Below are 17846 nucleotides of genomic sequence, written 5' to 3'. Positions count from 1 at the left end.
ACGATTTCGTGGCTGCCTGTGCCTGTCTGTTTGTCCGTCCCAATGTTTTTCCCTAATCCCCTTTTCCCTCTTGTGCCGTTTGTGTTAAATATGCTGGTGTGTGTGCTTGTGAACGTGCCCGTGTTCAATGTATTTTCCCCTGTCTTACCAGGGAGGGTGTTCTAGAGCGGCTCGCGGATGGTCCCGCCATCGGAGGAGACGGCTCTCGGAGGCTCGTGATCCCTGCGGCTCCGGACCTGCCCGTTGGTGTAGGTTCGGGGCTTTCCAGCTGCGCGGGACGCTCCGGGAGTAGCGAGCCCCTGGCGGGGGGTTCTGTCAGAGTGACAGCTCCGGACCCCTCCTTGTGGGCGTGTCATTACATTGTCTGCGTGCAGTTATGTCCATGTTTGTAGTTCTGTGGGTGTGGGTCGTTAGTGAGCATGTTCGTTAGTCTCACCTGTGCCTTGTCTCGTGATCATGGGGGAATGTGCGTTCGCGCAATGTCTTGTGCTCGTCTTAGTCTAAAGTTTCGTGACTGTGCTTGCGCTACCGCACGGAACTTCACGTGTAAGTGTTAATAATAAATTTGTATGTTGCACCGTTTCTGCGTTTCGTCGTGCCTGCATCCTCTGCACATCACAGTTTGACTACTTATGACCACCTCATATATGGTATTAATCACTTTAACCCAGACCCTGCCTCAGTAACAATTGCATTTCACCTGAAAATAAATACCCAAAGAAGATTTCAGTTGAGTAACTGCGGTGTATCGTCCTGGGATGTAGACATATTCAAAATTGAAGTGAAATATGTAAAATTTAAACAGACAGAGGACATTTTGGACAGACATCCTTCATCGGCTGTGTAAGTAAAGTGCTTCTGAAATTCTTTTACTTGAAACAAGGTTCTTGGAATTATTCTTATTGCTTTTGCAACAATTGGCAATGCAACCACATATCAATTTCAATGGCCATTAGCATTAAAATGCCTTAAAAGAAGGCACGTACGTTGGGTGAAGCATGAGACTATGTGGTGAGAAATATCTTTAATAACAGGAATTTCCCCAGTTCTTTAATGTTTCTTTGAATTACGAGATATTGTATCATTTTTCACCATGTCCTAACTTATAAAGAATGTGGATAAGGGCACCATGGAAACACGAGACAGCTTTCACACACAAATTTATATTTAAGTTAACAAGGCTTTAGAAATATTTACTTGCAATCTGAAAGTATATGTGTCACTGGAATACAGTCTTTAGATTCAGTCACATACAGTATATGATTGTATGAATTGTACAACAGGTCTGTCTGTCACTGAATGTTGTTTTGAAGCAAAACGTTTATGCAAACTTAATGTAAAAATGCAACAAAATTTAGAAAAAATGGCACACAAAAACTTAAAAATAGGCCAATGCAGCTTGACCAGAGTCCAGTTTCCTGACAAATTGATAAATAAAAAATCTTTAAGCAAATATGGATAAACATAAACCTACAACACACTGAAACTGAAACACAGCGTTACACTTAAATAACACGTCATTGCACTCTATTGCTCTCTACATTCATATCCCACAATCCTTTGTTTACAGCTTGGGGAAAATAAGCAGTCCAACAAGAGACAAGGATAACAGGCCACAACAAAAGTCAACACCACACAATTCTCCTCTTACGTCCTTTAGTGAACACACCAAAAACAGAACCCACCCCCCCTTCCCTGTCCAGTTTTCCCCCCCAAAAAGCAAAATTATATACACCTCCATTTTTTTGCAATTAAATAACTCCTTTCCTCGGCTGTGTCTGCACGTTGTTCAGTCGTTGTACGGTTTGGACTTGAAGCATGGGTCATCACGGAGCAAGCCCACGAAGGTGTTCTCATGGGTGTGATGCTTGGAGGCGGCGCCGATGGCCCGGCTCAGCCGTTTCAGGGTCCGGAGCAGGGGCCGGGGGGCGCCCCGCGAGCGCAGTTTGCCCAGGCAGTGGGCGAGGGCCTTGGCCAGGTCGTGACCCTCGTTTCGGCTTCTCCAGAGCCGGAGCAGCTGCGTGACGTACCGCTGTGACGGGCACGACAACGTCAGCGCGCGCACCGCCTCCTCGCTCACCCTCTCGCCCGGGAGGGCGTCGACCAACACCAGCAGGTCGCCCAGCGTCACGTTCTTCGGGCCCACGCAGCGAGACACCTTGCGTTCGCAGTGGTTCACTCCTGGAGCAGAGCGGGACAAACGGATCAGATAAGACAAGACGGGACTTGCACTGGGTTCCGTCCTGAATCCCGACACCCGGAACATTCGTTTCAGTTTCACCTTTCATTTTGTTAAGTTACCAACTGTGAATTTTTACCCAGTCAGAATTTGTCCTCCGCATTTAATCCATCCACACACACACACACACACACACATGCACACACACACGCACACTTCAGTCATGGCCTAGCTGAGAAGTCACGACCCTCCGATGACTCGACCACTGCCCCTACATCAGGGGGGAGCGCAAACACAGGTCTCTACTACCAGAAATGATGCAGTCGAAATTCCCGCACTTGGGGAAATCTCAAGGGTCAACACAGCTGAATTTCAATGGTTAAACTTCATTGGGGGGGCGAACCAACTTCCTGACCAAGTTCTCGCCCCCGCCAGTTATCTGTGCGTTCATATCAGTATTGATAACAATGGGAAGTCATAAATTTCAATGGGAAGTCATAAGTTATGCTTTTGCTACTCTACATGAGCTTTTTCAGAAACATCAATCTTCATATACGTTTTTTTAATCACAGATTTCGTTCTTGCTCAAGTTTAGCTTGTGTGGTCACAAACACTCCTCACACCCTTCCTTCCGTTTCAGATCCAGGATCCAGAATTGGTTTCATAACTCACACCCTCCCATAATTACAAGTCATAGCTGACCCCAGACCAGCCTGTGAAGTGTAACTAACATTCACTTTAGAATTTATTTTTTAATGAAGCTCTTAAAACCTCATTTCTACTTGGCCTGACTGTCACGGTGAGGCGGCCCCCTACCGGCCGCCTCCGTCCACAGCGGCTGTTGTTGTTGTTGTTTGGTGACGTCATGTACGTCCCTCAGGTGGGCGGAGCCCGTGATCCGTCTCACCTGAGGGTCGTTTGTTTGCCTATATATGTCTTGTCTTTGTACCAGTTGACCGCTGGTCATTATATCCTTAATTTGGATCTTTTGCACGGGTTTTGGTTTGCACACTTTCTATTAAACCATCCTTTTTCCCTGAGACTTGGCGTGATCGCTTCCTTTTCAGTTGCTCACACTGCCCGTCACACTGACCCATCTTCACTGCAGATTAGTCAGAGAGCAGTTAGGTCACTCAGGACACATCCCCTTTCTAAATAAAGAAGCTGTATTTCTTGAAACTACATGCTGTTACAAATTATTTAGTGGTAGGATGTTTAGAATCCTTTCACTGAAATAAGCATGACTAATACTTTCCTCAATATGCACCAGTTCCTTCTCTAGTATCATCTAATGTTCTTTACTTCTCTAGTATCATCTAATGTCCTTTACTTCTCTAGTATCATCTAATGTTCTTTACTTCTCTAGTATCATCTAATGTTCTTTACTTCTCTAGTATCATCTAATGTCCTTTACTTCTCTAGTATCATCTAATGTTCTTTACTTCTCTAGTATCATCTAATGTCCTTTACTTCTCTAGTATCATCTAATGTTCTTTACTTCTCTAGTATCATCTAATGTTCTTTACTTCTCTAGTATCATCTAATGTCCTTTACTTCTCTAGTATCATCTAATGTTCTTTACTTCTCTAGTATCATCTAATGTCCTTTACTTCTCTAGTATCATGTAATGTTCTTTACTTCTCTAGTATCATCTAATGTTCTTTACTTCTCTAGTATCATCTAATGTCCTTTACTTCTCTAGTATCATGTAATGTTCTTTACTTCTCTAGTATCATCTAATGTCCTTTACTTCTCTAGTATCATCTAATGTTCTTTACTTCTCTAGTATCATCTAATGTTCTTTACTTCTCTAGTATCATCTAATGTCCTTTACTTCTCTAGTATCATGTAATGTTCTTTACTTCTCTAGTATCATCTAATGTCCTTTACTTCTCTAGTATCATGTAATGTTCTTTACTTCTCTAGTATAATCTAATGTTCTTTACTTCTCTAGTATCATGTAATGTTCTTTACTTCTCTAGTATCATCTAATGTCCTTTACTTCACTAGTATCATCTAATGTTCTTTACTTCTCTAGTATCATCTAATGTTCTTTACTTCTCTAGTATCATCTAATGTCCTTTACTTCTCTAGTATCATCTAATGTTCTTTACTTCTCTAGTATCATCTAATGTTCTTTACTTCTCTAGTATCATCTAATGTTCTTTACTTCTCTAGTATCATCTAATGTCCTTTACTTCTCTAGTATCATCTAATGTTCTTTACTTCTCTAGTATCATCTAATGTCCTTTACTTCTCTAGTATCATGTAATGTTCTTTACTTCTCTAGTATCATCTAATGTTCTTTACTTCTCTAGTATCATCTAATGTACTTTACTTCTCTAGTATCATCTAATGTCCTTTACTTCTCTAGTATCATGTAATGTTCTTTACTTCTCTAGTATCATCTAATGTCCTTTACTTCTCTAGTATCATCTAATGTTCTTTACTTCTCTAGTATCATCTAATGTCCTTTACTTCTCTAGTATCATCTAATGTTCTTTACTTCTCTAGTATCATCTAATGTCCTTTACTTCTCTAGTATCATGTAATGTTCTTTACTTCTCTAGTATCATCTAATGTACTTTACTTCTCTAGTATCATCTAATGTCCTTTACTTCTCTAGTATCATCTAATGTCCTTTACTTCTCTAGTATCATGTAATGTTCTTTACTTCTCTAGTATCATCTAATGTCCTTTACTTCTCTAATATCATCTAATGTTCTTTACTTCTCTAGTATCATCTAATGTTCTTTACTTCTCTAGTATCATCTAATGTCCTTTACTTCTCTAGTATCATCTAATGTTCTTTACTTCTCTAGTATCATCTAATGTTCTTTACTTCTCTAGTATCATCTAATGTCCTTTACTTCTCTAGTATCATCTAATGTTCTTTACTTCTCTAGTATCATCTAATGTCCTTTACTTCTCTAGTATCATCTAATGTTCTTTACTTCTCTAGTATCATCTAATGTCCTTTACTTCTCTAGTATCATCTAATGTTCTTTACTTCTCTAGTATCATCTAATGTCCTTTACTTCTCTAGTATCATCTAATGTCCTTTACTTCTCTAGTATCATCTAATGTTTTTTACTTCTCTAGTATCATCTAATGTCCTTTACTTCTCTAGTATCATCTAATGTTCTTTACTTCTCTAGTATCATCTAATGTCTTTTACTTCTCTAGTATCATCCAATGTTCTTTACTTCTCTAGTATCATCTAATGTCCTTTACTTCTCTAGTATCATCTAATGTCCTTTACTTCTCTAGTATCATCTAATGTCCTTTACTTCTCTAGTATCATCTAATGTTCTTTACTTCTCTAGTATCATCTAATGTCCTTTACTTCTCTAGTATCATCTAATGTCCTTTACTTCTCTAGTATCATCTAATGTTCTTTACTTCTCTAGTATCATCTAATGTCCTTTACTTCTCTAGTATCATCTAATGTCCTTTACTTCTCTAGTATCATCTAATGTTCTTTACTTCTCTAGTATCATCTAATGTTCTTTACTTCTCTAGTATCATCTAATGTTCTTTACTTCTCTAGTATCATCTAATGTCCTTTACTTCTCTAGTATCATCTAATGTTCTTTACTTCTCTAGTATCATCTAATGTCATTTACTTCTCTAGTATCATCTAATGTTCTTTACTTCTCTAGTATCATCTAATGTCATTTACATCCTCTTCAAATTTCACAGAGTGCAGCACATTGCAAGAAAAGCTTATAGTGAAATACAGTGTAAATAATAAAGTATAAGTTTAGCTTCTGACAGTTTATTTTAAATTATACTCATGAGGTGAAGTCTTGAGGCGAACACATGAGGCAAACATGCGAGGTGGACAAATCAGTGAACATGTGAGGTGGACACGTCAGTGAACATGTGAGGTGGACACGTCAGTGAACATGTGAGGTGAACACGTCAGTGAACACGTGAGGTGAACACATCCATGAGCAAATGGAGCGAACATGTTGGTCAACATGTGAGGTGAACATGTGAAGTGAACATGTTGGTGAACATGTGAAGTGCACATGTTGGTGAACATGTGAAGTGAACACGTTGGTGAAAATGTGAGGTGAACATGTTGGTGAACATGTGAAGTGAACATGTTGGTGAACATGTGAGGTGAACACGTCTAAATGCTGTCAGTGACGAAGCAGAAACTCTCCAGTGTGAAAAACATGCTACAAATTTGTAGAGGGAAACTAATAGCATCAGAATCTGGCACAAGCAACATGAGCCAAACTGTTGGGGGTGAGGCAAAGTCCGGTGTCAGCAATGTGGAGCATTATCACCCTTCATAGCTACAGTCTCTGTACACCAAGATTTCTTTAGCACTCCTATCTAACGCTTGGCATCGATACCAGACTCTTTCATACAAAGGGGTCCAGAACGGTTTCACCGTTTACATCCTGATGTAACGAGACCGAACATACACGATGTGGCCACTTCTCTGTTACTCTGCGAAACGTTGTGGTTGGCCTGAAACCAGTGAATGTAATGGCAAAGATCCTTTGAAAAGGACTCGTTTTAATTCCGCTGAAGCGGTTAAGGTCCCTGCAACAGCGCTGACTCTGGTTTCACTCTGGATTAGTCAGAGCGCACGCATCCCCTTTCCCAAAACCGTCTTACTTGAGACTACAGGCTGTCACCATAGACCCTCTTTGGTGTCAAATGCACTGGGTGGATGGTGGTGCTCTGGTGGAATAGCCAGTGTTTCCCTGACACACATACGGGCTCCTGATGGCCTGTGAAAAGTGTGTGCGGGGCGGTACGTCTAATGTTACTGCCGAGGTCGATCACAGTTTATCTACATTCCTGCATCGTGAGACACACCTCATCACTCTAGCACGATGGTGAGTTTTCAATGGCTCAGTGCCAAACAGACCCTGGACCTGGAACCAACACCTGGTCATGTGGTTCTGAAGGCCACAGGGGTTGCACTGTCCTCATAGATGGGTGTTCCTGATGAACTGGCAACTCAGTGCCATGACATAAATTATAAGCATATATAAGCCGTCTGCTTCCTTCACGAATGCCTGCATAGCAAAAGCTGCCTGCGTTGAACCAAGACCTCTAATACTGTTGCACAAACTCTACCAGTGTTCATTGATCTACTATAGTGATCTACTGTGATCTCCACATGGTATAAGACCCCACAAGACATAGGATCACAAGACACTTCACAACCAAGTTTATGTTCCTGAAGCCTTAAGTCTTAAGCTTACGACCATAACCCCCCCCCCCCCCCCCCCCACACACACACACACACACACAGTTTTTTTTACTGAAAACGAATCGTTTTAACTGCCTCAAACTGTCACTCATCAATCTTCATGCTCTCATAATCACATCATAGATTATGTCCGAACATGTATAATCATGCTTAGCAACATGGCCAACAGTCATGATGCCTGATGCCTTACTCATTTCCCACCAGAAAATATACCACATTATTTGACTAAACCGTCAAATAATCTGACGGTTTAAAGGGTCTGTAGGCAAATCAGCCCTCAGATCCACTAATAGCTGTGAAGCATTACAGCTGGCCTTCAGCTGTGTGAACTTCAGCTGTGTGAACTTCACCCATCACTCCACTGCTGCGTTCCAGCAGCTGTTCACATCCGATTTAAGACCACGAGGATCAAGTGCTCGGACCTTGGATGATGCTGTGGAGTTTGTCCTGGTCCTTGTTCTGCTCCTTCCACAGACGCAGCAGACGCACGGCCTGCTGCTGGGGCGTACACACTTTCTTCAGGTGCTCCAGCCTCTTCCAGTCCACCCTGCGGCCGGGCAGGCTGTCCAGGAGGCTCTCCACGGGGGTCCGGGCCTGCGGCACCGACGACAGGAACTGGAACGTGGCGTCCTCGCAGAGGGTGATGTCTGGGGAAAACAGGGTGGGATAACGAGGGCCTCAGTGACCACAGAAACGTCTCAGATGGTCGCGGGGACACAAAAGGTGACGCGAGTTCATGCCTCTAGCCCGATGTTTAAGGGTTAGTCTCACAGCCTTTAGACGTCTGTCAATGTTAATCGGGCTATTCAGATGTTGAAGGATTAGTGTCAGATTATTCAGGTTATTCAGATAATTCAGGTTATTCAGGCTATTCAGAGGAAAATCCCAACTTTAGCCTTTCAAATTGAAACCAAAATATGAGCAAGAGAAAGGACATTGAATATTGAATATGTTTCATTTTGCATGTTTACATTGGTGAAAAGGTCTGGTTGTCACTAAATTCCTTTAACTGTAACTACCTCGAAGGTTTCCATGACTTAAAAATTGCTGGGGTGGGGGGGGGGGGTGTTGCTGTAGCAGCTCCTAACAGTATATGTTAGAAAGTCCCCTGGGGTGCCGACAGGCATTTTCCTGCATTCACAGGCACTCCGGATGATTGGCAGTGTTGAGATTACGCACCTGCACGAATCCGGAGGGATTACTAGCATAATCCGCTATGTACTCGACATGAAACCTCAACGGGAGTGATTGTTTATAGCGATATGTTACTTTGAGGAAGAGGCTCTTGAACTGTGGTGTACTTCCATGTTGAGCGACACGCGCTTGTAAGAAACATTTCTGGTTAGGATGGTTTCCCAAAGCCCCTTTTCCCAGTGAAATTCCCCAGATCCCAGCATGCAGTTAGTATACAGGTCAGTACACGGCTTCCTCCTGTTCAGGAGTCCATAAACAGCCAACGTAGTGAGGAAGAGAAAGCTAAACTTTCACATTTTTCCAGGATAAACAGATCTCTGCCGAGTTCTGTAATAACAGTCCAGAGCTCTTAAATTCGCAATCACTGAGTCAGCTTCCAAATTACAGCCAGATAAAGGATGTGACCACACTTTGATGATTATCGAGACCCAAGAGAAACTTTTGAACAGTCTGGCTGTATTACACAATCAGGGAATGTCTCTGCAAGAAACCTGCCTGACAGTTATACTTCTTGCATAAGTGACAGTTTGTGCATTTTTTTATTTGTGTGGGTCTACGTGAAGTGAAATCCATTACAGAATTCAATTAGGTTGACAAATCAGTCCGGCGCTTGGATGTAAATGGCCTCTATGGTCACGAACAACTGAAACGCATCTAATGAACATGAAAAACCATAATCTTGAACTAATCAATATCTGGTATTAAAAGAACTATGAAAATGAAATGGAACTGAAGTGAAATTAAGCCCCGAATCACACAAGCCGCGATAGGTGTCAAAGCGAACGGCAAGGAAAGTCGGATTTCATGAACATGGGTGAATTTGAGGGGATTCTATGTCCTGCTCACCTGCTAAGTAAGCTACGTGGGGCGGGCGGCGGGGGCAGTGAAGGACTCACCGTTGTAGCACCCGTAGTTCTGTAGGAAACAGTCGGAGGAGAGGTCGCCCTCGCACGTAGCGTCCTGGGTGGCAGAGCCTGGCCTGGTGGTCTTCAGCCCCAGCTGGGAGCAGTCGCGGTGGGGCCGGCATGGCTCCGTGGTGGAGGTCACGGTGGAGAAAAAACCCGGGGGGCACTCCTCGCACGTGGTGTCACTGATGGGCGTACCTGAGAAACACATGCGAACATGTGAGTCACATTTAGCTGTTTAGCCATAAGCCAGAGCCTATAATGCAAACAAACACACCGGCAGGTGACCACAGAAGGCACTTCCTCATTTCAACTAAATACAAAGGTCTGCCACATTCAGTCAAATAATTCCCCCTCACGACTCCATCCTCATGCATAAAGAAGTTGTGCGTGAAACAGGTGGGCCTGGTGATTGAAAAGAAGGAAGTAATACTTTGCTTTGAGATGCAGGGAGATAATGTATCTGTCTTGGTCTCTCCGGTGAGTTTGGACATAACAGTTTCACACGCTGATCATTACAGTGAATGCACACGTGTGTTTATATATTTGTGCGCATGCACACATGTGTGAGTGACATAGGACAACTGAAAGCACTGAATCTAAAACATTATCAGTTGTGGTCCTGCTAAAGTGCCTATAATAAATCAGAAGCACATTTATGAAGAGCTCTAAGAACATTCTGCAAGAAACCAAAACTGCATGTTGTTGAACAGTTATAAAATTCAAAGATCTCTGTCGCCATCTTATGGAGTGAAATTTCGTTACTGCAACAAACTGCGTTACAACACGGTTACAACACCACGCACCTATAACACTAAGCCCAAAAGCACATGTCTGATTTAACAGTTTGTAGTCATGCCCCAAACACAACCACAATAAAGTCTTCTGTTTGCAGTCTAGCGTGCTAATCCTAGCATGATGTAGTCCGGATGAGTTTGTTCCCAACAAATCTCTCTTCTTTATCAAAACAATTTCTGTTTGATTACATTTGGGGTGAATAAAGTTCCCCCCTTGTCCAAGTCCTCTACATTTTCCCTGGGCCTCCAGTTTGGGACTCAACATCAAAGAGGGTGTGTGTGTGTGTGTGTGTGTGTGTGTGGGGGGGGGGGGGGGGGGGGACTGGGCTGATCAGAATGCACCCAATGCAGCCTGGACGGCATGCAAATGCCTGAACGAGAGCCATGGTTGAGTTTCCCTCGCAAATGACATCAAAGCCAGGGAAGCTTGCAGGATTGTGCCGGCGATCGCGGCTGAAAGAACAGGCCGGTTGAACAGACCAGCCAGCACCAGCAGAGGGCGTGATTGTTCCCACCTGTGCCGCCCGTACTGCGTCTTCTCACCTTGAGGTGACCTGGAGGCCAGTTATGGGGTGTTTGGCCCCTCCCCTTCATTTTTGTAACTCTGGTTACTGGAAGTGGGAAATAGCACTGTAGCGCCAAACCATCCTGAAAGGACACTGAAAGATCTGGACTTGGCGTGAACAGGCCACCAGTGATGGATATGTCTTGGTCTCTCCAAAAGAATTATGACTAGGGCTCAACAGTATGTTGTTTCATTATCATAATATGGGGCTTTTTCAATACTGATACTGGAGAAGGCCTCAAAGGTCGAATGAACCCTTTTACAAAGCTTATTTTGTGAATATACATGGACATTTCAAATAAGTGTTCTGTGCATTTGTTCTGCTTTGAGTCACATTTGTATAAGCAGCATTTAGCATTTTGTGATTTTCTTTTTCTTTTATATATATATGTATATATATATATATATATAATCACGATACAATTTTTTTGTCCATATCGTGCAGCTCTAATATCGTCAGCAAGGAGCACTGTCCTCTGTTCGAAGTCAGGTGCGTTCCTACCTGTCACAGCGACGCCGGAGCCCGGCGGGCAGGCCGTGTGTTGGACGCAGAACTCCACCACCAAGTGGTATCCGGGCACACACTCGCATACGCGGTCGTGCGTGCTGTTGCATTCCCTACGCACGAGCTGCCTCTCCTTGCAGACGGCGGTGCAGTGCTGGCAGCTGTCGCCCCAGTGCCAGTGCCCCGCGAAGCGGCGGGGGGGGCAAGGGCGGCAGACGGTGGGCTCCCCGTCGGCAGTGCAGTGGCGGGACACGGCCGTGCCAGGAGGGCACTGATCGCACAGCAGCGGCTCGGAGGCGGCCGGGTCGTGGTGGTGGTACTTGGGCACATCGCGATACGCCCAGGTGACACACAGGGTGAAGAGCTGGAGGGGTGGAGGAGAGGGGGAGTGGGAGGCATGGAAGAGAGAGGAAGAGAAAAAAGAGGAAGAGAGAGGAGAGGGAAGAAAGAGAGAGAAAGAGAGAGAGCACAAGTTAGCATGTGAGTGTGTGTCCACATGCACGTTTACTCTGTTCCTCCTATCATGTGTCATGTATCGTGTATATGACAGACAGAACTATTATATTATTTCGTTATAAAAAATTCCTCATAAACGTTCGGTGATGAATCACAATCAGTTGCACATTTGACCACATATTGAAATTCCATGTATTCCTGTGTTTCAGTCGACCAATCAGAGACACATAAAAACATACATAAGTCATATAAAGTATCCATCCTTTTTTGTCTCAACAAATAATTTCTTTCCAGTGCCTTTCCAGTAAGATTCTTTACTGTGTTCCTTTGGGAGATGATGATTGTACTTTGCTGTACTGTTCTAGTATGTGTTTAGCTTTGTTTGGCGAAAGAAAGACTACGTGTCAGCGCTAACTGCTAATGACTAATGAGTATTGACTAATGAGTATTGGCTAATGAGACATTAATGAGTGTGTACTCAGTTCACTACTTTCCAGATAATAAATATCTTCATCGCAAGAAAGCTGAAGACGGCAATGTTAAAAGCACAAACTTTTTTTGCCAGACATTTCAAGTGCACTTTGACGTTGCAAATGTTGCTGCTAGCATTCCTATGACTAAAAGGCTGGACTTGCCAGTGACAAGTCAAAGACGCGGATGACATTTGAACTTCAAGACACAAAGACAGTCCTTCAGCCTTTTGGCAGGGTCCAAACCTCAAGGCAATCATTACAAAGTTCCCTGACTCCTCTGTTTACGTCTGAGGGCACAGAGTGAGCCTCTTTGGAAATCTCGTGTGTATCACATACAGATGTGTACAGGTACCTCAATCAGTGGCTTGGCCTCATCACTCTATTTCTCTGTAGCACTGACGGTAGCCCTTAAGCCCCAAAAAGCAAGGCAGGAGCTTAGCGAGACGTACAATGAAACTTGAATAATCTAAATACATTTTTATAAGTCCTGCACAAAAACATTATTTTTGACAGACCTAATGTTTTTGTGTGTGTGTGCCCTCAGTGAATCCAGCACATATATACGAGCTGTGAATGTCCACAGACAAACGTGCGTCCCAGATGTGCCGCGTCACTGCTGAGCGATTCTGCTGCGTGGACTTCCCCGCCGCGCGGCTGCCATGAACAACAGCACGCTGGGGCTCTCGCTACGGGCCCGGCGTGACGCCGTCTGGCCCCCGTTCAGATGAGTGAGGGGGGACGAGGGGGGAGCGGGAAGGCCGCCCGCGAGACCGCACTCCACGCTCCACGCCAAAGGCTGCGTCCTCCGCAGCAGGTGGTGGAACTCGGCAAGGAAACCATTAAGTGCTTAAGCTGAGTTTATAGCGCAGGGAAGGCCGTGCCTATGGCAATCAAACAGCAGAAAAGCAGACGAACTTTTAGCCTTTCACCGCTCAGAGGAAGGCTGCCATTTGACGATGCAAGTTACAGCGAAAGGAACCAAAATTACACACCGGCCCGGGGCCTCTGACTGACTTAATTACATCGTTTGAATGATCTGAAGGAAAGTCACCATGGATGACTGTACTGGCCCAGGGCCTCGAACGCTTGATCTTATGACACACGGAGTGCGTCTTGGCCGAGATGCGGCACGCTCCTCCAGGGGAGAGCTGTACGGGATCGGCACGGCCATGAGGGAATGCTGCTGGGGGAGGACTCACATGGCATGAGCCAAACGTGACATGACCCAGCATAGCACACACACACCCCAACACTGTCACCCCCGACACACCCCGGTTGTGACACCCCCCAACCCCATAACAACACTCCCCATTCTGTCCCATCCCCCACCTCGTCACATCTGACACCCCAACCCCATCACAACACACTATTGTACACCCCCATCTCGTCACACCTCTCACTCTGTAACACACTCCACTCCATCACAGAACCCACTCCATCACTCTCTGGCAACCACACCCTTCATGACCCCCATCTTGTCATACACCCCCTCCCCATCTCACACTCCACCACGTCATACCACCGATGTCATCACACACCTCCACCCTGCCACACCCTCACTCCATCACACACCCCAACCCTGTCACTCCATCACACACCCCAACCCCATCACAACACACTATTATACACCCCATCTCGTCACACCTCTCACTCTGTAACACACTCCACTCCATCACAGAACCCACTCCATCACTCTCTGGCAACCACACCCTTCATGACCCCCATCCTGTCATACACCCCCTCCCCATCTCACACTCCACCACGTCATACCACCGATGGCGTCACACACCTCCACCCTGTCACACTCTCACTCCGTCACACACCCCAACCCTGTCACTCCATCACACACCCCAACCCTGTCTCACACTCACTCCATCACACACCCCAACCCTGCCACACCCTCACTCCATCACACACCCCAACCCTGTCACTCCGTCACACACCACACCCCAATCCTGTCACTCCATCACACACCCCAACCCTGCCACACCCTCACTACGTCACACACCCCAACCCTGTCACTCCGTCACACACCACACCCCAATCCTGTCACTCCATCACACACCCCAACCCTGCCACACCCTCACTACGTCACACACCCCAACCCTGTCACTCCATCACACACCCCAACCCTGTCACTCCATTACACACCCCAACCTTGTCACTCCATCACACACCCCAACCCTGTCACTCCATTACACACCCCATACCTGTCACTCCGTCACACACCCCAACCCTGTCACTCCATCACACACCCCAACCCTGTCACATCCTCCATCACTCCCCTACATGCCTTACAGCTGCTGCTGAACTCTGACCCCTGGCCTCCCCCATCGTACCCAACACAAAGCCATTGACCCCCCATGGCATAGTAAAAGGGAAGTTCAGAGAAATGTTCTAATACACTTACATCAGGGGACCAGAAAGCCCACTGAGAACCCTCTTCTGTCTGAGTTCAAGCCAAAGCAGGCACAATGAAAACTTGAAAATTTTAAAAATCTTAATGATTTGTCTTGCAAGGCCATACAAATTATTTTTTTGTATTTTAAACCTGTCACACAACAGTCCTGGGGGTTCACTAATTTATTACCTGGGTGTGAGTAAACAATAATAATAACACTAAATAAGAGTAAATAAACACCAGTGTGCATATGCTGGTCTTCATAAAATGTATCAGTTTTACCATCCTACCTTTAATGTCTCATTTCTGTCTCCAGGTTTAAAGTACTTATCAAGGTGGAAAACGTGCTACAGTATGTGAGCTTTTCAGCTCTGCTAATGATGAGTGAGAAAAATGTGAGTGTTGCGCTATGGTAACAGTGGGAGCTATGGAAACAGTCTTGATCTTTGCATACTACCTATTCACTCTTTTCTTTGTCAGTGGCATTTACTGGTGTATTATAGCCTTTCTGCCTTTTGGTCTGAATAATTTTGAAAAAAAAAAACCCCACAGACGTTATGGGCACACAGCCGTTTGGCATCTGTTGCGCGAGACAGTCATCACGCAAAAACCGTTTGGAAAAGACAATAGTGATCTTCACTGTGCACTCTCCTGGTTCTGGTACAAAAGAGGAAGTAACACCAGTATACTTCTTGTCAGAATTACTTGTTCTTTTTGAGTAAAGGATATGGGCTCAGGCCTTATATAAGGTCAGACTGGCCAATAGCCTACAATTTGCCAATGTTAAAATAAAATGTTTGTTTCGAGAGTGATTCAAAGGACAGGTAAATAAGAGAGAGAGAGAGAGAGAGAGAGAGAGAGAGAGAGAGAGAGAGAGAGAGAGAGAGAGAGAGAGAGAGCGAGAGAGAGCGAGAGCACAACCCACTAATAACTGACAGACTCTGTTTGGGGAAGTTTGTTCATTTTCACCTGCTCCTGATAACAGGTAGATAACAGTGACCACAGGTACTGTACGCTTCTCAGACCACACGCATCTCCAAATTCTCAGTGTCTCTATGTGGTCTCGTAAATTCACTATTTCATTATCAAGTGGAAAGTCTGGATCTAAATTAACTTGTTATCTGTTAGACATCGAACATGCAAATCACGCAGCACGCACGGCCTGTATGCAAATGACAGCACAAGAGCTGTTAGTGATCAGTCTCCCCTCGACAGGGCAGGAAGGTGTGTACAGTGAACTGGCAAACACACATAGGAAATTATCGACAACACATCAAAATGTGTCACCTCAAGGGGGAATATTTTCACGTCTTGAATTACATGGTTATTCGCCACTGAACGTATTTCTCCGTTTTTTCGCACTAAACCGGTCCAGTAATTATACAGATAACTGTTGCTTTGAGTTTAGCCTCTAACCGTAATTCCTACATCACTCAAAAAGACAGACCAGGGAAACGTCTGAAAGGTCTCGGAATTTGTGGTAAAACAGGTTGCTCTATCATCCCACTTAAAATACAAACTCAAAGAAAATACTGAAAATTGAATAAAATCAATAACGAAAATACAATTTTTATTGTATTTTTATAATAAAAAAGTATGCACAACCAAAGATAATTAAGTGGCCCAACATAACCGTCTGAGTAGTGTCGTTTCCTCGGGACATGAATAATGAATTCATACACAAACAGAAAACACTGTGAATTAATCTGATTCCACAGAGCTGGAGTGAGTCGTGGCTTGTCCAGACGACCTGAAGTGAAGAACCCGCCACATTTCTGTCGTGGCGCAGCGGCAAACCGCTTCAAACGCGCGTCTGCGTCTCTTCACACGCGCTGCTGTCTCGGAAGGTTCAGCCGTATTCGCTATTTAACAAAATATATGAAATCCTAATATCTGGTGTCGATTTAAGAGCGTTTCTTTAGATTGTTTTATTTTGTCTTAACTTTGACCATATAAAGAAGAAGAAGAAATCTCTCAGTTTTCCTCCAGATGGTTTAAAACGAGTTTTCTTCATTCACCTGCGAAGTTATCTTTCCAGAGTTATTCGACAGAGTCTCCGTGTGTATAATCGTCCTGGCGAGATATTATCGGGTATCACCGGGTATTACCGGGTATCACCTCAGGTTTTAATTTGCCGCCTCTACCGTTCACTTCCACGCGCCACAGAAATGTCTCGTGCGAGGGGCAGCTGTGAGAAAACAGGCACGCGGACACAAAGCGTACTCACCATGTGTAACTTCATCGCTGTCCGCGAGGGAATATTTCGCGCGCTCATCCCTTGGACGGTCTGCATGAATGAGTCCGTCTCCATACTTATAGTAAAGGATGACGTGCCCACCCACTTGTGCTTTTACAGTGTCTTCCAGTTTCAAACTCTTCAAGTCTGTGAGCACGAAAAAAACTAAACAAGCTTACTGGCGAGTGCTGTGTCATATGTACTCTCTCTGTGATGAAATGTATTTCACTTCAAATTACGAAAACAACAATTCACGTGTGAATGATGAAATTACGATTACTATCGTCTGTGTGTAGCCCGTTACCGTCTGTATCGAATTACGATTATATCGTTTGTGCTTAAGGAAAATGCTTCTCGACAGGACGTCACTACAGTAAAATAGGAACAAACTGTTAGCCGGGTAATTAAAGTCTGGAAAATAGCATTTTTATGTTTGTTTCAAATCTGGCTATAATATTTTTCCAAATGGCGCATATTAAAATTGACGCCAAAATGCACTTGAAAATACGTTTTTATGCGTTTTGTCCGTCCAGCCCAAAGCGTTGTGTGAGAGTTAATCGGGTTAAATGCAAATATTTTAATCATTATACAAAATCTGTTTTGCTGTTGCTTTTATAAACGATCTCGTCGTGTTATTATTGTTCTTAGTTTACTCTGACAGTGTCCTCAGGGTTTCATCCCTTTCCTCTGAATCTAGGGAATCCTTTAGTGACTCAGTGCACCGGGATGTCGGTGGGAGGACGGCCGGTCCCACAACAACGCCACTGGTCCCAGAGAGCGCGCAGAAATTCCAAGCATCGTCTAAAATACTTAACCGAGCCCAGCTTTAAAACACAACCGCGAGGCATTCGGCCGATGTCGCTGTGGTCCCCCGGTGTCCCTGGCCAAACACAGAG

General features: G+C 44.4%; 1 protein-coding gene across 1 annotated transcript; it reads right to left on the bottom strand.

Annotated features, from left to right (window-relative positions):
- Nucleotides 1-1055: 1055 nt before the first annotated feature.
- LOC143474056 (tumor necrosis factor receptor superfamily member 11B-like) lies at nt 1056-17228 on the bottom strand. Its single transcript, XM_076971334.1, has 5 exons — nt 16942-17228; nt 11382-11748; nt 9509-9715; nt 7841-8065; nt 1056-2181 (listed from the first exon to the last, which is right to left on the bottom strand). The coding sequence occupies exons 1-5, from the start codon at nt 17023-17025 to the stop codon at nt 1790-1792; spliced, it is 1275 nt and encodes a 424-aa protein (XP_076827449.1). The 5' UTR covers nt 17026-17228; the 3' UTR covers nt 1056-1789.
- Nucleotides 17229-17846: the final 618 nt, after the last annotated feature.

Source organism: Brachyhypopomus gauderio, chromosome 13 (assembly GCF_052324685.1).
Source record: "Brachyhypopomus gauderio isolate BG-103 chromosome 13, BGAUD_0.2, whole genome shotgun sequence".
Classification (NCBI taxonomy): domain Eukaryota; kingdom Metazoa; phylum Chordata; class Actinopteri; order Gymnotiformes; family Hypopomidae; genus Brachyhypopomus; species Brachyhypopomus gauderio.
The sequence above is the reverse complement of the archived record's forward strand: the minus strand, read 5'-3'. Positions and strand labels throughout refer to the sequence as shown.